We start from the raw sequence: 17,595 nt of genomic DNA, 5'->3' as shown, positions 1-17,595 counted from the left end.
AAAAGAGGCCCTCCGATTTGACACACTGAACTCTGTCTGAGAAGTAATTGTTGAACCACGCGAGGCAGTCATTTGAGAAACCAAGGCTGTTGAGTCTGCCGATAAAAATGTGGTGCTTGACAGAGTCTTGGCCAGGTCGATGAATACAGCTGCACAGTATTGTCTCTTATCGATGGTGGTTATGATATCATTTAGGCCCTTGAGCGTGCCTGAGGTGCACCCATGACCAGCTCTGAAACCAGATTGCATAGCAGAGAAGGTACGGTGGGATTCGAAATGGTTGTTGATCTATTTGTTAACTTGGCTTTCGAAGATCTTACAAAATCTTAGTTCAGAATGATTCTCTAATTCTACCATTTTTGTTATCCAGGATGAGAATGATTTGGCTGTTTTTTTAGATGTTTTTTCCAAAAATAATCAGATAAGATCATTCTGATCCAGATACCACAATATCAAGATCACAGAATCTGGATTTTGTTTTGCTTTGAACAGGCCTACACCTTGCCATCTACTAGACAGATTGTGGTACTACTTCTACACGCTCATAAGAAAACAAATAAAGTAAACTACTTGAATAAAGGAAACGTTATACAAAATAAATATAGCTTGCATATCAGTTAGAATTGTAATGAACACGATGGGAGACAGAGCTGGTTTCAAGCGCAGGGCGCAGCAGGTGTTTATTATTAAAGGACCACAGGAGGAGGCAGGTAGCTGGGTCCAGGGGCAGGCAGAAGGTCATACACAGGGTGTTCAAAAAGGCAACAGTACAGGCAGGGAAGAGGCTACTAACGTCATTCGGGAGATCAGGCTGATAACAGGAAAACCGATAGGCTAAGGTACATGCAGGGAATAGGCAAAAGGCATCATTAGTGAGGCAGGCAAAAATCATATCACAGGAGGATTACATTACCGGAAAACCAGCGCTCCGAATAGATGTGTCCCAAACAATACCCCACAATGATGGGGTGCAAAGAACTAAACTAAATAGTGTGTGATAATGACATACAGGTGTCTGAACAGGTGGTCAGAATTAAGGTGATTAGGATCTGGAGAGTGAGCTGCGTTCAGGGGATCTATGTGTTTGAGAGTGTGAGCTGGAGAGTGAGCTGCGTTCAGGGGATCTATGTGTTTGAGAGTGTGAGTTGGAGAGTGAGCTGCGTTCAGGGGATCTATGTGTTTGAGAGTGTGAGCTGGAGAGTGAGCTGCATTCAGGGGATCTATGTGTTTGAGAGTGTGAGCTGGAGAGTGAGCTGCGTTCAGGGGATCTATGTGTTTGAGAGTGTGAGCTGGAGAGTGAGCTGCGTTCAGGGGATCTATGTGTTTGAGAGTGTGAGCTGGAGAGTGAGCTGCGTTCAGGGGATCTACGTGTTTGAGAGTGTGAGTTGGAGAGTGAGCTGCGTTCAGGGGATCTACGTGTTTGAGAGTGTGAGCTGGAGAGTGAGCTGCGTTCAGGGGATCTACGTGTTTGAGAGTGTGAGCTGGAGAGTGAGCTGCGTTCAGGGGATCTACGTGTTTGAGAGTGTGAGCTAGAGAGTGAGCTGCGTTCAGGGGATCTATGTGTTTGAGAGTGTGAGTTGGAGAGTGAGCTGCGTTCAGGGGATCTACGTGTTTGAAAGTGAGTTGAAAGCAGACGTTACAAGAAATAAGTAGAAACATTTGTTTGACACTTCTCAATATAACTTATTACCACATACGTACTGCAGTCAATTTAACATATTTAACCTTTGATTTTCCGATCTAACAAAGTTTTTTTAAACTTTCTCACCTTAGTTACATTGAAATGTTGTGGTTGTAATGCCTTTCTAAATCTACTGTTCCACTGGGATCAAGAAGAAGCTCAATACAATCCTGATTAAAGATCAGATTGGATTACTAAATCCTTATCCCTATTCAGAGGATCAGAATCTGTTTTCAGTTTTGAAAAACCCAGTGCTCTCATTTAATCCTATCCGATTGCCCAAATCCAATAAGACAATTTTTGAAAAACTGGGCCCAGGGCATATACTTTATACAGGAAATATGTAGAATATTTTTTTTTTTAAATGGGCAGATATCATTGAGAAGAGACCTTTGTTTCCCCTTTCCCCGGTATGTATTTAACCAGTTGCTGCACCTGACTTGTCGCGCCTCTTACGAACAACAGATGTGTCTTCTCCTAATGAATTTGTACAGCACTGATGAAGGCATTTGTTTAACACTTTGCACTAACATCTATTCTTATTCTTTCGAGCATGGATGAAATGATGTTGGCTTCCTTGGTTTTTCCTTTTCATGGTTTGAGTGAAAGTACCTACATATTTCTGCAAGCTCTTAGACTGCCATCTACAGGTAGTATGTAAAAACAGAATTACCAGGCTTTGGACAGCTACTTTGCTTAAAACACATATTTACAGACAGTTAATTGTCTGTAAATGTATGCTGTTAAATACTACACAATTAAAACCATCTGGAGAATATTCAATTTGTTCTGTTTAAATCCATGCAATATTACGCTTCTCTGTAATTCATTATAATAAATTATATTTTCCCTCTCAATTGGTGTCAATATTGCAGAGTCGGCACTCTGCCAGTGCAATCTGCTCTGACAAGACAAACAGAGGAAAAACCCCAGGGAAATAGATTGCAGTCTTTTCTCCATGACTCATACATAGGCTAGTACCACCAGAGTGTTGTTGACTTGGAACGTGTGCATGTGTGACAGGCCGTTCTGTGGTGAGTCAACTGGTGAGCCCTTACACACTACTCCACACACTACTTAATAGTGGGAGAGCCCAATGTATTACACATGACTCACAGGGCTCATGATTCAGAGGCATTGTAACACTGTGTCACAAAGTGTTCCCTGCCAAGGCTCCAGTACAGTGGCTACTGGGCTGGAGGGATGTGGGTCATGTTGATGGAAAGCAGCAATTCAACAGATGCTGGACATCAAGCCTGATAGGTTGTTGTTAATGGGTCATATGTGGAGCTGCTTTCAGGGCGTTGGTGGGGCATGTCATGGAAACTGTGTTTCATTTAGAGCAGGTAATTTTATACCATGCAAAATGATTGAAATACGTACAGTTTAAGTGCGGAGAGAGGGCGATGGAGGGGGTGAAAGAGTGAGATGGACAGACTAATCTTCATTCTGCCGTATCAGTGCTCCCCCACCGCAGGCAGACAGAACTGTAGTGAGCATGCTTAGTATGTGAAGCCAGTCCTGGCTATATTAACTCATGAGTGGCCACAGGCAGCCAAGAGCTCTCTCTATTTCATGCTTATGTCGCACTGCCCACTTGCTCACATGCTTCTAGAATAGTGAGAATTGTGAGTCTTCCCATAGGACGAGCTTGAAACTTGGATCTGATTTGACTTGGTCTGTGTACTCCTCAGTGGCTGTTTCTGGCAGGCCTGTGTTTGGTATTCTTTATAAGCTGCATTTCACAGTGTGTACATGGAGCTGTCAGAGCTACAGAGAACATCCCAACTAGATTAACTTCTACCAACCCGTCAGGAGACAGCCATCTTCTAACCATAGTCAAGTCTGTTACCACAGTGTGTGTGTGTGTGTGTGTGTGTGTGTGTGTGTGTGTGTGTGTGTGTGTGTGTGTGTGTGTGTGTGTGTGTGTGTGTGTGTGTGTGTGTGTGTGTGTGTGTGTGTGTGTGTGTGTGTGTGTGTGTGTGTGTGGTAAGATGGAATGGATTATGACTATCTGGACACTAACTCTAAATGCTTGTGAACCATCTAGAGTGTTAGGCTGCCTATCCTTGGTCATATAAGTATATACAGTATCTATATGGGATCCAATTTTGCGCTCCACGTTTCTAGCATATATGCTCTCTACCAACAACAGCCCTGTGGCACAATGCATTTGAGTCCTATTATCAACTGTTTTTACAGAATTCTATAGTAGCATCTCCTTTTAAACACCCTCAATCTCCTGCTTCAGTTGGGTGAGCCAGAGATGTCACTTACTGTACACAGTATACCACTTATACACTTATATTATTGTATAGTAGTTAAACCTTACAAATGAATACTCAATACTGTCACATCTGGGAAATGCTTCATGGATGGTAGCCGCTGTTTGTTGTGAGAGAATTGCAAGATTATGTTATACTGTAATCGCATCAAATGGTTGTTTTATGCAACAGAATAAGGGTTGTTAGAACACTCATCTGCGTGTGTTCTACTGAGGATGGGCCTCTGGGAGATTTAACACTGACAGAAGATGTACGATGTCTTTGGGTGATACACCTGAAGAGACCGCATTCCATAGCATGAGTTAATGTTTCTGTTCTATAAGGTACCAGGGAGAGATGACTCCGGGACCAGACCCTGGTCTCTACACAATGAGAACAGTTTTTACAGCAGATACTGTTTGCTGTGAATTATAAGGATCTTTCATACAAATCTTAACCTCTCTAGGGTATGTGGGACACTAGCGTCACACCTGGCCAACATCCAGTGAGATTGCAGAGCGCCAAATTCAAATACAGAAATACTCATTATAAAAATTCAGAAAAGATACAACTATTTTACATAGGTTTAAAGATTGACTTCTTGTGAATCATTCATCCACAGGCTCAAACGCAGTCACAACAGTCAGACAAAAAATCCAAAATGTATCCGTAAAGTTCATAGAAAAATGTCAGACAATGTTTATATTCAATCCTCAGGTTGTTTTTAGCCTAAATAATCGATAATATTTCAACCGGACAATAATGTTGTCAATATAAAAGGTAAACAAGAAAGGCACTCTCTCGGTCGAGCGCTGGAAAAAGCTCTGTGACATGGCAGGGTCCACTCATTCAGACTGCTCTTACTCCCTCATTTTTCAGAATACAAGCCTGAAACAAGTACTGTTTGACTGTTGACATCTAGTGGAAGGCATAGGAATTGACATTTGAGTCCTAAGTCCATGGATACTGTAACGGCATTGAATAGAAAACTACAACAACAAAAAATCCTACTTCCTGAATGGATTTTTCTCAGGTTTTCGCCTGCCAAATCGGTTCTGTTATACTCACAGACATTATTTGAACAGTTTTGGAAACCTTAGAGTGTTTTCTATCCAAATCTACTAATTATATGCATATCCTATATTCTGGGCCTGAGTAGAAGGCAGTTTAATTTGGGCATGCTTTTCATCCAAAATTCCAAATGCTGTCCCCTACCCTAGAGAAGTTAACCATTCCATGCATCTGTTGTTTGTCATGAAGATTGAAGGGGGTGTATCTTTGCTATAAAAGGCCATGGTATATTTTGTCGTTGAGCTCTCAACGAATTAACTAGGGGGGTTTGTTGACAAGCTCTTCTTTTGATTGCAATAATTCCACGGCAGTGTAAAATACTTCAGTGCAAAACATTTTTTTTTCACAGATAAGAGACCACATAGAAATGTGATGCAGCACATCAGTGAGAAGTGAGACACACAGGGGAACACCTAACAGCTCAGAGATAGTCCACAGTAGGTTGTGGTGCATCCCAAAAGCATGCTGAATGATATTGGAATGATCAAATTGCTGTTGTGGTGTCAAGTGTTCTGAATACACTGGGTTTGTCATACACGCACACACACACATGCACCAATATTACACTCACAAAAGTTCCAAAATAATAAAGACATTTCAAATGTCATATTGTGTATATATAGTGTTGTAATGATGTGCAAATAGTTAAAGTACAAAGGGGAAAATAAATATTCGTAAATATAGGTGGTGTTTGTTCTTAATTGGTTGCCATTTTCTTGTGGCAACAGGTCACACATCTTTCTGCTGTGATTGCACACTGTGGTATTTCACCCAATAGATATGGAAGTTTATCAAAATTGAATTTGTTTTCAAATTATTTTGGGGTCTGTGTAATCTAAGGGAAATACAGTGCCTTGCGAAAGTATTCGGCCCCCTTGATCTTTGCGACCTTTTGCCACATTTCAGGCTTCAAACGTAAAGATATAAAACTGTATTTTTTTGTGAAGAATCAACAACAAGTGGGACACAATCATGAAGTGGAACGACATTTTTTGGATATTTCAAACTTTTTTAACAAATCAAAAACTGAAAAATTGGGCGTGCAAAATTATTCAGCCCCTTTACTTTCAGTGCAGCAAACTCTCTCCAGAAGTTCAGTGAGGATCTCTGAATGATCCAATGTTGACCTAAATGACTAATGATGATAAATACAATCCACCTGTGTGTAATCAAGTCTCCGTATAAATGCACCTGCACTGTGATATATGCACCTGCACTGTCTCAGAGGTCCGTTAAAAGCGCAGAGAGCATCATGAAGAACAAGGAACACACCAGGCAGGTCCGAGATACTGTTGTGAAGAAGTTGAAAGCCGGATTTGGATACAAAAAGATTTCCCAAGCTTTAAACATCCCAAGGAGCACTGTGCAAGCGATAATATTGAAATGGAAGGAGTATCAGACCACTGCAAATCTACCAAGACCTGGCAGTCCCTCTAAACTTTCAGCTCATACAAAGAGAAGACGGATCAGAGATGCAGCCAAGAGGCCCATGATCACTCTGGATGAACTGCAGAGATCTACAGCTGAGGTGGGAGACTCTGTCCATAGGACAACAATCAGTCGTATATTGCACAAATCTGGCCTTTATGGAAGAGTGGCAAGAAGAAAGCCATTTCTTAAAGATATCCATAAAAAGTGTTGTTTACAGTTTGCCACAAGCCACCTGGGAGACACACCAAACATGTGGAAGAATCAGTCAGATGAAACCAAAATGTAACTTTTTGGCAACAATGCAAAACGTTATTGTAACGGCGTTCTTCGTTTGTCGCAAGAAAGTCAGACCGAAATGCAGCGTGTTGGTTACTCATGTTTTTAATGAAACAATCGTGGTACATGAAATAACTGAATATGAATACAAAAACAACAAAACGGAACGTGAAACCTAATTACAGCCTATCTGGTGAAACTACACAGAGACAGGAACAATCACCCACGAAATACAAAGTGAAACCCAGGCTACCTAAATACGGTTCCCAATCAGAGACAACGAGAATCACCTGACTCTGATTGAGAACCGCCTCAGGCAGCCAAACCTATACTAAACACACCCCTAATCAACCACAATCCCAATGCCTACAAAAACCCCAATACAACAACACAATAACATAAACCCATGTCACACCCTGGCCTAACCAACTAATTATCTGAAACACAAAATACTAAGACCAAGGCGTGACAGAACCCCCCCCTAAGGTGCGGACTCCCGGACGCACCTCAAAACCATAGGGAGGGTCCGGGTGGGCGTCTGTCGGTTCCGGCTCGGGACGTGGACCCCACTCCATAAATGTCATAGTTCCTCCCCTTCGCGTCCTGGGATGATCCACCCTCGCCGCCGACCATGGCCTAATAGTCCTCACCTAGAACCCCACTGAACTGAGGAGCAGCTCGTGACTGAGGGGCAGCTCGGGACTGAGGCAGCTCGGGACTGAGGGGCAGCTCGGGACTGAGGGGCAGCTCGGGACTGAGGGGCAGCTCGGGACTGAGTCTGGCTGACTGGCAGATCTGGAAGAGTCTGGCTGCCTGGCAGATCTGGAAGAGTCTGGCTGCTTGGCAGATCTGGAAGAGTCTGGCTGACTGGCAGATCTGGACAGACTGGCGACGCTGGGCAGACTGGCGACACTGGGCAGACTGGCGACGCTGGGCAGACTGGCGGCGCTGGGCAGACTGGCGGCGCTGGGCAGACTGGCGGCGCTGGGCAGACTGGCGGCGCTGGGCAGGCGGGAGACTCCGGCAGCGCAGTAGAGGAGAAAGGCTCTGGCTGCGCTAAACAGGCGGGAGACTCCAGCAGCGCAGGAGAGGAGAAAAGCGCTGGCTGCGCTGAACAGGCGAGGTGCACTGAAGGCCTGGTGCGTGGTGCTGGAACTGGTGCTACAGGATTGAGGACACGCACAGGAAGCCTGGTGCGGGGAGCTGCTACCGGAGGACTGGTGTGTGGAGGTGGCTCTGGATAGACCGGACCGTGCAGGCGCACTGGAGCTCTTGAGCACCGAGCCTGCCCAAGCTTACCTGGCTCGATGCCCACTCTAGCTCGGCCAATACGAAGGGCTGGTATGTGCCGCACCGGGCTATGCACCCGCACTGGAAACACCGTGCGCTCCATAGCATAACCCATGTCACACCCTGGCCTGACCAACTAATTATCTAAAACACAAAATACTAAGACGAAGGCATGACAGTTATGTTTGGCGTAAAAGCAACACAGCTCATCACCCTGAACAAACCATACCCACTGTCAAACATGGTGGTGGCAGCATCATGGTTTGGGCCTGCTTTTCTTTAGCAGGGACAGGGAAGATGGTTAAAATTGATGGGAAGATGGATGGAGCCAAATACAGGACCATTCTGGAAGAAAACCTGATGGAGTCTGCAAAAGACCTGAGACTGGGACGGAGATTTGTCTTCCAACAAGACAATGATCCAAAACATAAAGCAAAATCTACAATGGAATGGCTCAAAAATAAACATATCCAGGTGTTAGAATGGCCAAGTCAAAGTCCAGACCTGAATCCAATCGAGAATCTGTGGAAAGAACTGAAAACTGCTGTTCACAAATGCTCTCCATCCAACCTCACTGAGCTCGAGCTGTTTTGCAAGGAGGAATGGGAAAAAAATTCAGTCTCTCGATGTGCAAAACTAATAGAGACATACCCCAAGCGACTTACAGCTGTAATCACAGCAAAAGGTGGTGCTACAAAGTATTAACTTAAGGGGGCTGAATAATTTTGCACGCCCAATTTTTCAGTTTTTGATTTGTTAAAAAAGTTTGAAATATCCAATAAATGTCGTTTCACTTCATGATTGTGTCCCACTTGTTGTTGATTCTTCACAAAAAAAGACAGTTTTATATCTTTATGTTTGAAGCCTGAAATGTGGCAAAAGGTCGCAAAGTTCAAGGGGGCTGAATACTTTCGCAAGGCATTGTATGTGTCTCTAAATGGTCATACATTTGGCAGGAGGTTAAGAAGTGCACCTCAGTTTCCACCTCATTCTGGGGGCAGTGTGCACATAAGATCCTCACAAACTTCTACAGATGCACAATTGAGAGCATCGTGATAGGCCTGGTACAGCAACTGCACCGCCCGCAAAAACAGAAATCTCCAGAGGGTGGTGCAGTCAGCCTAGCGCATCAACGGGGACATACTGCCTGCCCTCCAGGATATCTACAGCACCCAGTGTCACAAGACAGCCAAGAAGATCAGCAAGGACCTCCCCCACCCAAGCCACGACCTGTTCACCCCACTAGTTGGCAGAGCCAGTATAGGTGCATCAAAGCTGGGACCGAGAGACTGAAAAACAGTTTATCTCCAGGCCATCAGACTGTTAAATAATCACCTACAGCTGGCCTCCGCCCAGTACCCTGCCCTGAACTTTAGTCACTGTTTCTACCCAACTACCACCTGTATACTCGACCCTGCACCTTAGAGATGTACTGTAGATAGTAATTGAACACTGGTGACTTTAATAATGTTTACGTACCTACTTTATATGTATATACTGTATTCTAGTCTCGGCTCATCCTATATAACTACTGCTGTACACCTTTTCTATTCATATTTAGTCTATACACACCATCATAAGCATTTTGCTACACCCACAATAACAAATGCAAAATATGTGTACGCAACCAATAATATTTGTGACAGACCGCCTTGATTCGGTCTTATGTAGCAAAATTTGAAATAGTGTTTTTTACATTGGATAAAAGCAGAGAAACAGAGCTACAAAATGCCGTATCATACACTGCATTTGAGGAACAATGGGAAAGTAATTCTGCTTTGAAAGTTGATAATCTTGTTACCTCACTTTTGAGAAAATGGCCTCTGAATGTTCGCTAGCTAGCTAGCTAAACAAAGGACCATAATCCCAACTCATGATGTTACAACCCTGCATGAATTTGCAGGTAGCTAACCAATCGAGTCCAATGTTAGCTAGCTAACATTAAGATATAACTAGCCAAGCAAATGGCTCTGAGATACGAATAAGATCATACACGTAACGTTAGCTAGCGAGCCAGCCAGCTAACGTTAGCTAGCTAGCTAACAGTACACTTTAACTTGAAGTCAAAATTAGAAACATGTAATATCTGAAAATGTAGCTAGCTAGACTATCTTACCTGTGGTCTGGAATCAGAGTAGATAGCCTGAGTGAATTAACAATTATGTCTATCAACAGTTGTCTATTAACAGACATTCTATTGAAATTGATACTTGCATAGTGGAGTCTATTGTTAAGACATGTAGCTAGCTCGCTAAACAATGAATCATAATCCCAATTTATGACGTTACTACCCTGCATGAATCTGCAGGTAGCTAACCAACCAGGTTCAATGTTAGCTAGCTAACATTAGACTATAACTAGCTATGCAAATGGCTCTGAGATACGAATAATAAGATCATACACATAACGTTAGTTAGTGAGCCAGCCAGATAACGTTAGCTAGCTAATAGTACACTTTAACTTGAAATAAAACCACTTTCTGTAGCTAGACTATCTTACCTGTCCGTATACATCATGGATGGGCGCTTCTCCTGTCATGGATGCCATGGTTGCCCTTAGTTTGAAGATGTAATCCAGAGACAGGTGTTTTTTCCATGTCCTTAGCTATCAAACATGAATTCCACCAATTTCAAAACTCGGTCCTCCAGAAAGTGGAGAGCAACACCTGTAGTTTTACTACGCAATACATTATTTTTTTAAAGACAGGATAAAACAGGATTACCTACACATACTGACCAGCTCAAATACACAGAAACGTACTATGTGGCAGACCAATCCAAACTCATCTTTCGACATGTCCAGCCCACTCATTATATCAGCCAATCATGGCTAACAGGAAGGTTGCTCACTTTTTCTGTGGCCTAAACCAACTAGGTTCGTAATTTAGCAATTGTATTAGTATTTACAGAGGGCATACAAGTATGTTATTAAGGCACATGAAAGTTCACATGTTCGAGAAGGCATTTCATGCCAAAAAAACACATCTAGATTTTTTTTTAAAGTTTACATTCAAATGGCTCTCCTGTGAAGTGTGCCTAGTTTCCTGAAATGGTTCACATTTGATGTGAAACAATGTCATGTCACTCTTTAACCCGTCTCACCTTATGGTCTTCTGTGTGTTTCAGCTGGGGGACCCAGGGGGACTTCACCACAACACACCCTCTGCCTGCTGTCAAGGTGAAGTTGTTCACTGAGAGCACAGGAGTCCTGGCCCTGGAGGACAAAGAGCTTGGCAGGGTAAGAGCCTACAGAACTGGAACCAGACATAGGCACAGTTAGCAACAAACTTGCTTTTCAGATTTTAAAATGGTTGTCATTGATGTGAATAGGGGGTAAACATTGTTACGATCTATTACATACATTATACATATACATATACATTGATGCAACCTTAAATGGCTGTGTGTTTTATGTAGGACTTGACTGTAATAGATATGTGTCTTTGTGCTTCCAGGTGGTACTCCATCCGACCCCTAACAGTCCCAAACAGTCCGAACTACACAAGATGTCCGTGTCCAAAGGCTGCTCTGACAGTGACCTGAAGATCAAACTGGCCATCCGCATGGACAAGCCACAAAACATGAAGCACTGTGGGTAAGCTACGCTGTGCTGAAACTCTAGATCAAATCATATCTTTCTCAGATGCAGTGATATGCTGCCATCTAGTGGGCCGACCATTAGTGCATAACACACACTTCCAGACGGCCGATCGACTGTGACCAAAGCAGGCAACCTTTATCTTTAACCTTAAACATTAAATCTGTTATCTTCCACCCACATTGAACATTACTATGTAATGTGACATCTGACATTTTTAATTTCCTCAAATATTGTTGTACTGCATTTATCAAGCTTCCATAATGTTTGCTAAAGAACAAAAGGAAGTCTTCTCCTTCTGTATTTCACCACTTTGTTGGTGCCATTGTGCACATAGCCTCACACTAATATGTAAGACATGACCATGTCCAAGAGCACATTGAATAAGAGTAAGAATTCTCACTGTCATGAATGGATATCAAGTAAAAGGTATTGACATTCTCCTCTCCCCAGATCAAAAAGCAAATAATAATCTTCTTCATGCTCTGATCTCTTCACAACACAAGATACACAGCAACACAACACTCATTCTGCACATTCTGCACTCCCACAGACTCAAGACTGATAGAAGTTTAAAAAAATATTAAAAAATGTATGCACTCACTACTTACTGTACGTCACTCTGGATAAGAATGTCTGCTAAATGACTACAATGTAAATCTAATGATAGCACTCAACAAACCAGAGTACAGTCTTCATACCCACATGTAGGGATGTCCACTGGCTCATACTGGAGCTGGAGTTCTGGATGTCTCTCCCATCCCCGAACCATGTTCTGCTCTGAATGAAGTTCATATCAGAAAGCAGTTTAACCTTTCACAAACACAAAATGGGTCGTTCTGGCTCTAAACCCTTTTCACAGTAAAAGGTAGCAGTAACAACGTTTTACCATAAGAGGTCAGCAGAGACCGTGTACTGTAACAGATGCATCTCTGCTATTGTTCGCCAATTGCCATTCATTCAAGGTGTTGTATATATTGCTCATTATAACGTAAAAGGAAAAATGTATATGCTTTTTCAGCATGCCACCTCTTTATGAAATAATGATGCAACACAAGGTTTAATATTGTAAAGCAGCCTCTGCAGAAAGGCCACCCACCATAGACCACACAACTTATTACTAAACCATTGCTTTGTTTACTTAGGTACCTATGGGCTATTGGTAAAAATGTGTGGAAGAGATGGAAGAAGAGATTCTTTGTCTTGGTGCAGGTAAGAACAAAATACCACTAAAGAACCATAGTCAGCACTAATCCAATAAGTAACATGTTATGTTTTTGATCTGTCATGCTTTGGTACGTGTCTTCCTCTTGTTGACTGGGGTGCTGAAGGTCCAAGCCAGTTCTTGTCAGGAGCTTTTGTAGCTGTAGCAGCCATTTTCTGTCTGGCCTCATTTGGAGAAGCACGCTTTCTCCTCTGTGTTTGGGAGGATATGTCTCAGAGCGAGGAGTTGACAGGCGATTGACAAACCAGAGTATACGCTGGCTGGCCTAGCACTCGTAGCTACAAGAGCCCAAGGAATGTGCGTCTCGCTCGCTCCCAGCTGTACATACAGTGTGTGTGTGTGTGTGTGTGTGTGTGTGTGTGTGTGTGTGTGTGTGTGTGTGTGTGTGTGTGTGTGTGTGTGTGTGTGTGTGTGTGTGTGTGTCATGTGCAAGTCTGTTTCTTAGAGAGACCAATAGCTTTTATGTTTGTGTATAATTTCATTTGTAAATCTTTTACTTTTTCTTCTGTTTTGGTTACGTTAAGTCGCGTGTAAGTATTCAAGACATTCAATACTCTATTGGTGTTATGATGGACTCAAATGTATTGTTCTTCAGAATTGGCAAAATTATTATATTTTCAAAGTGAAGGGCAAATACGTTTAGTTCGCTTTACCATCAATATAGTATGTTTCCTTTGTTTCTTGGTGTTGCCTGAAAATACAAAATTCAGCAGTGGAGTAGTACAAACTGTACATGTTGATTCATAGCCTATGAAAAGACAACAGTGTGCAACTTCAGCTGGTTGAGAAGATATGTTCAATAGAAATGTTTGTGATTCACCAACAGCACTCTGTGATGTTCAACCCTCCTTCTCTGAAATAATAAAATGTAAACTCACATCGGCTATATGCTAAATGTGACACACACACACACACACACACACACACACACACACACACACACACACACACACACACACACACACACACACACACACACACACACACTTTCTGAGTTTAATTTGACTGACATTTGCCATGATACTCATAAATAGCACAGTTTACACTGGGGGGTATTTATTTCAGTGTCAGAAGATTTGTTTCCTGTTGAATTATTCATGAGTTGTTAATTACATGGAGTGAGTAGATCATTTACAGTGCTAGGTGATGGACGCTGGCACCACCCATGGCGGCGACACACCAACAACACATCAGGTACACGTAAACAGAATTCTACAGGTGTAAAGCTGTCATTACACACCCTGTAAACATGTTACGTGTGTCAGAGAAAACAAGAACGAGTCAGGGGTTGAACATCCCATGAGATGGCTATCTTGACGGCTCATGCCATGTAACCCTCTCACTATGCCTGTGTGATAAAGTAAGCCCCCTTTCTCCGTTCATACCCAGTGAAAGTGGAAAGCCTCAGTATCGAAGGCATCGACCTCAGCTGAACCGAGTCCCATCACGAGAGGCGAAAATGCCACTCTAAACCTGTGAAACTGTGTTTTGTCTTAATTGAGTCGAGGGATCACAATTAAGCAGCTTGCTCCCCGAACCAAGCTCTCGCCAGCCCCCTCCTACCCCCACCCCGCTCAGATATTCATCCTGTCTGTAGTGGTATCTGGCTAGTTGAATGCCCTGACAGGTCACTGCTCAACAGAACAGATTGGAGCCATAAACCACATGTTTATGATGCAAAGTGAAGTGTAATTATTCAGCAGTCTGGAGGCTGTCCTCGAAGACAGCCAGAAGCAGCCACTCGCTCACTCTGCATCCTACCACACTATCCTTCTTTTTCTCTCCCCCTTCTCTCACTCACTGCTTTCTATATTCTTCTCTGTTCACTCACTATCTTTGTTCTCTCTCTCTCTCTCTCTCTCTCTCTCTCTCTCTCTGCTGATATGTGCTGGCTTTGTAGTGAAGTCTTAAGCATTTCTGTTTGACAACTGGGGGGGGTCTATCATATTCAAGAGTTTCCTCAGTGATATACTGGCAAACAACCACATTGATCTCTGTTCCCCAGGCCCACCCCATCACACAATCCAATTTATAGACTCAACCAGTGGTGGAAAAAGTACGCAATTGTCATACTTGAGTAAAAGTAAAGACACCTTAATTAATAGAAAATAAATCAGTAAAGGTGAACGTCACCCAGTAAAATCCTACTTGAGTAAAAGTCTAAAAGTATTTGGTTATAAATATACTTCATTCTAAAAAGGAAATGTAATCGCTAAAATATACTTATGTAGCAAAAGCAGAGGTGAAAGTATAAATATTTTACAATTCCTTATTAAGCAAACCATGTTTAGTTTTTTTACGGATTGCCAGGGACACGCTCCAACACTCAGACATCATTTACAAACGAAGCATGTGTTCAGTGAGTCTGCCTGTCACGTTCGTTGAATGGAGGAGACCAAGGCGCAGCGTGATTTGAATACATTCTTCTTTTTAATGAAACAAAGAACACTTAATCAAACTTTACAAAACAACAAAACAAACATGAAGTTATATATAAACAAGTGTATACACAGGCAACTAGCCATAGACAATAACCCACAAAATACCCAAGGAATATGGCTGCCTAAATATGGTTCCCAATCAGAGACAACGATAAACAGCTGCCTGTAATTGAGAAGCAATCTAGGCAACCATAGACATTCATAACACCTAGACTAGTTAACACCTGTAGACATACAAAACCCATAGACAGGAACAAAAACACATACATCACCCATGTCACACCCTGACCTAACCAAAATAATAAAGAAAACAAAGAATACTAAGGTCATGCGTGACACCACCAGATCAGAGCCAGTAGGGATAACCAGGGATGCTATCTTGATAAGGGTGTGAATTAGACCATATTCCAGTCCTGCTAAGCATTCAAAATGTACTTGTGGGTGTCAGGGAAAATGTATGGAGTAAAAAGTACATACTTTTCTTTAGGAATGTAATGAAGTAAAAGTAAAAGTTGTCATAAATATAAATAGTAAAGTAATGTACAGATACCCCAAAAAACTACTCAAGTAGTACTTGAATGTATTTTTACTTTAGGACTTTACACCACTGCTCCCAACAATAACAAGGTTATTTAAAAGAGCAAAGCATGTAGGGTAATCAGGGAGCAAAGTCATTTAGAATCCTTTAACCATCAGTTTGACAGCAGGTCAGCCAGCCTTAAGGCCCATACAGTCCTGCTCTGTCTCTGTCTGTGTGTTTGTCTCGCCTGGCCCTGACAGGTCCAAACTTTAGCAGGCAGAGGGATGTGAGGCTGAAGTGGGTTGAGAGAGAGGCAGGCGAGGGAGTGGGAAGGAGATGGGGAGTTCTGATGTGCCCCAGGGATGTCCCGAAGGCAAGGGGGCACCGTGGAGCTGGGTAGTGGCACCGGCGGCCCAGCAAGTTCCACCGGGGGCCTCATCAGAGCCCTGACAGTGAATCTCTGTTGTCACACAGAGGCAGGCTGCAGCCAGTGAGAGCTGCCACTTGCAGCAGAGGTGACAATAGCGTGGTATTGGCTGAGATCCTTGGGTTGCCTTGGCATGACTGGCACCTAGCAGTCGGGCTCCTATCTCTTGTGACAGGGTGTCACTACCGCACTCGTCTGTCCTCGCTGAGTGACAGAGTCAAGGCCACAACCCCGCCCTGGCAACGGCGCTGGCAACAGCACCCTACTGCCCACCCTCGCTCTCTGATCCTCTCCCACCTCTCTCTCTCTCTCTCTCTCTCTCTCTCTCTCTCTCTGTGTGTGTGTGTCTTTGTCAGTAGCAGAATAAGCCTGCTTATCACTGTATCAGTGCGGGATAGATACACACTCACACTCAAGCACACACATACTCTCTCTCATCAACATAAGGTACTTTTACCAGCCCACCCCCCTCCCCTGGTTCGGCCACTTCATTCATCTAATTATAATGTGATTATCCCAGTATACTCACACACACTCACACACACATTACTGACTAGAGGTTCAAGAGTGGGCAACACAGCTGTGATTTCCATTCTCTCACTATTGCATGCACACACACACACACACACACACACACACACACACACACACACACACACACACACACACACACACACACACACACACACACACACACACACACACACACACACACACACACACACACAGATTGTTTTCCCATATGCCTATCTTGACCAGCATCTGGTCTCCATCTATGCCTGGTGATTGGCTCATTAACCCTTGTGTGACCGTCTCTCCTGGTTGGTTATCACAAACAAGGTGTCCAAGGCCTGGGTTAGGGAACATGACGTTATATTTGAGGTCAAGGTTATAGTGGTAAGTAGAACTGATAAGATGTAATGCTTTCTTTCAGTCTGTTATTTACCTGGTATACTAAAATGGTAGTTACATTGTAATTACTAGGCAGTTTACCAATGTTATGTCATTTTCGTCCCAGTACCCGTATTACTATGCGTTACCTTGAGAAATACCAGGTAAATAGCAGCTGGAATAGCACCATGAGATAAAGTGTACAGTAAATAATTAGCCCACTGTTCCTTCCTCTGTGATGCAGGTGAGCCAGTACACCTTTGCCATGTGCAGCTACAGAGAGAAGAAGGCAGAGCCTGTGGAGCTGCTTCAACTGGACGGCTACACTGTAGACTACACCGACCCTCAGCCAGGTACAGTAATACAACACACACACACCGACCCTCAGCCAGGTACAGTAACACACCACACACACACACCGACCTTCAGCCCGGTACAGAAACACACGACATACACAGACACACACCAACTTCAGCCAGGT

General features: G+C 43.2%; 1 protein-coding gene across 5 annotated transcripts in view; it reads left to right on the top strand.

Moving 5' to 3' along the window:
- LOC135542073 (calcium-dependent secretion activator 1) overlaps nucleotides 1-17,595 on the top strand; it is a 186,757-nt gene that overhangs the window by 89,406 nt on the left and 79,756 nt on the right. For all 5 annotated transcript variants that reach the window (XM_064968710.1, XM_064968708.1, XM_064968709.1 and 2 more), the window contains exons 7-10: nucleotides 11,139-11,250; nucleotides 11,468-11,607; nucleotides 12,756-12,822; nucleotides 17,359-17,467. In XM_064968710.1, coding sequence (XP_064824782.1) covers nucleotides 11,139-11,250; nucleotides 11,468-11,607; nucleotides 12,756-12,822; nucleotides 17,359-17,467 — 428 coding nt within the window. The remainder of the gene's footprint in view (nucleotides 1-11,138; nucleotides 11,251-11,467; nucleotides 11,608-12,755; nucleotides 12,823-17,358; nucleotides 17,468-17,595) is intronic.

The sequence above is a fragment of the Oncorhynchus masou genome, chromosome 6 (genome assembly GCF_036934945.1).
Source record: "Oncorhynchus masou masou isolate Uvic2021 chromosome 6, UVic_Omas_1.1, whole genome shotgun sequence".
Classification (NCBI taxonomy): Eukaryota; Metazoa; Chordata; class Actinopteri; order Salmoniformes; family Salmonidae; genus Oncorhynchus; species Oncorhynchus masou.
The sequence above is the reverse complement of the archived record's forward strand: the minus strand, read 5'-3'. Positions and strand labels throughout refer to the sequence as shown.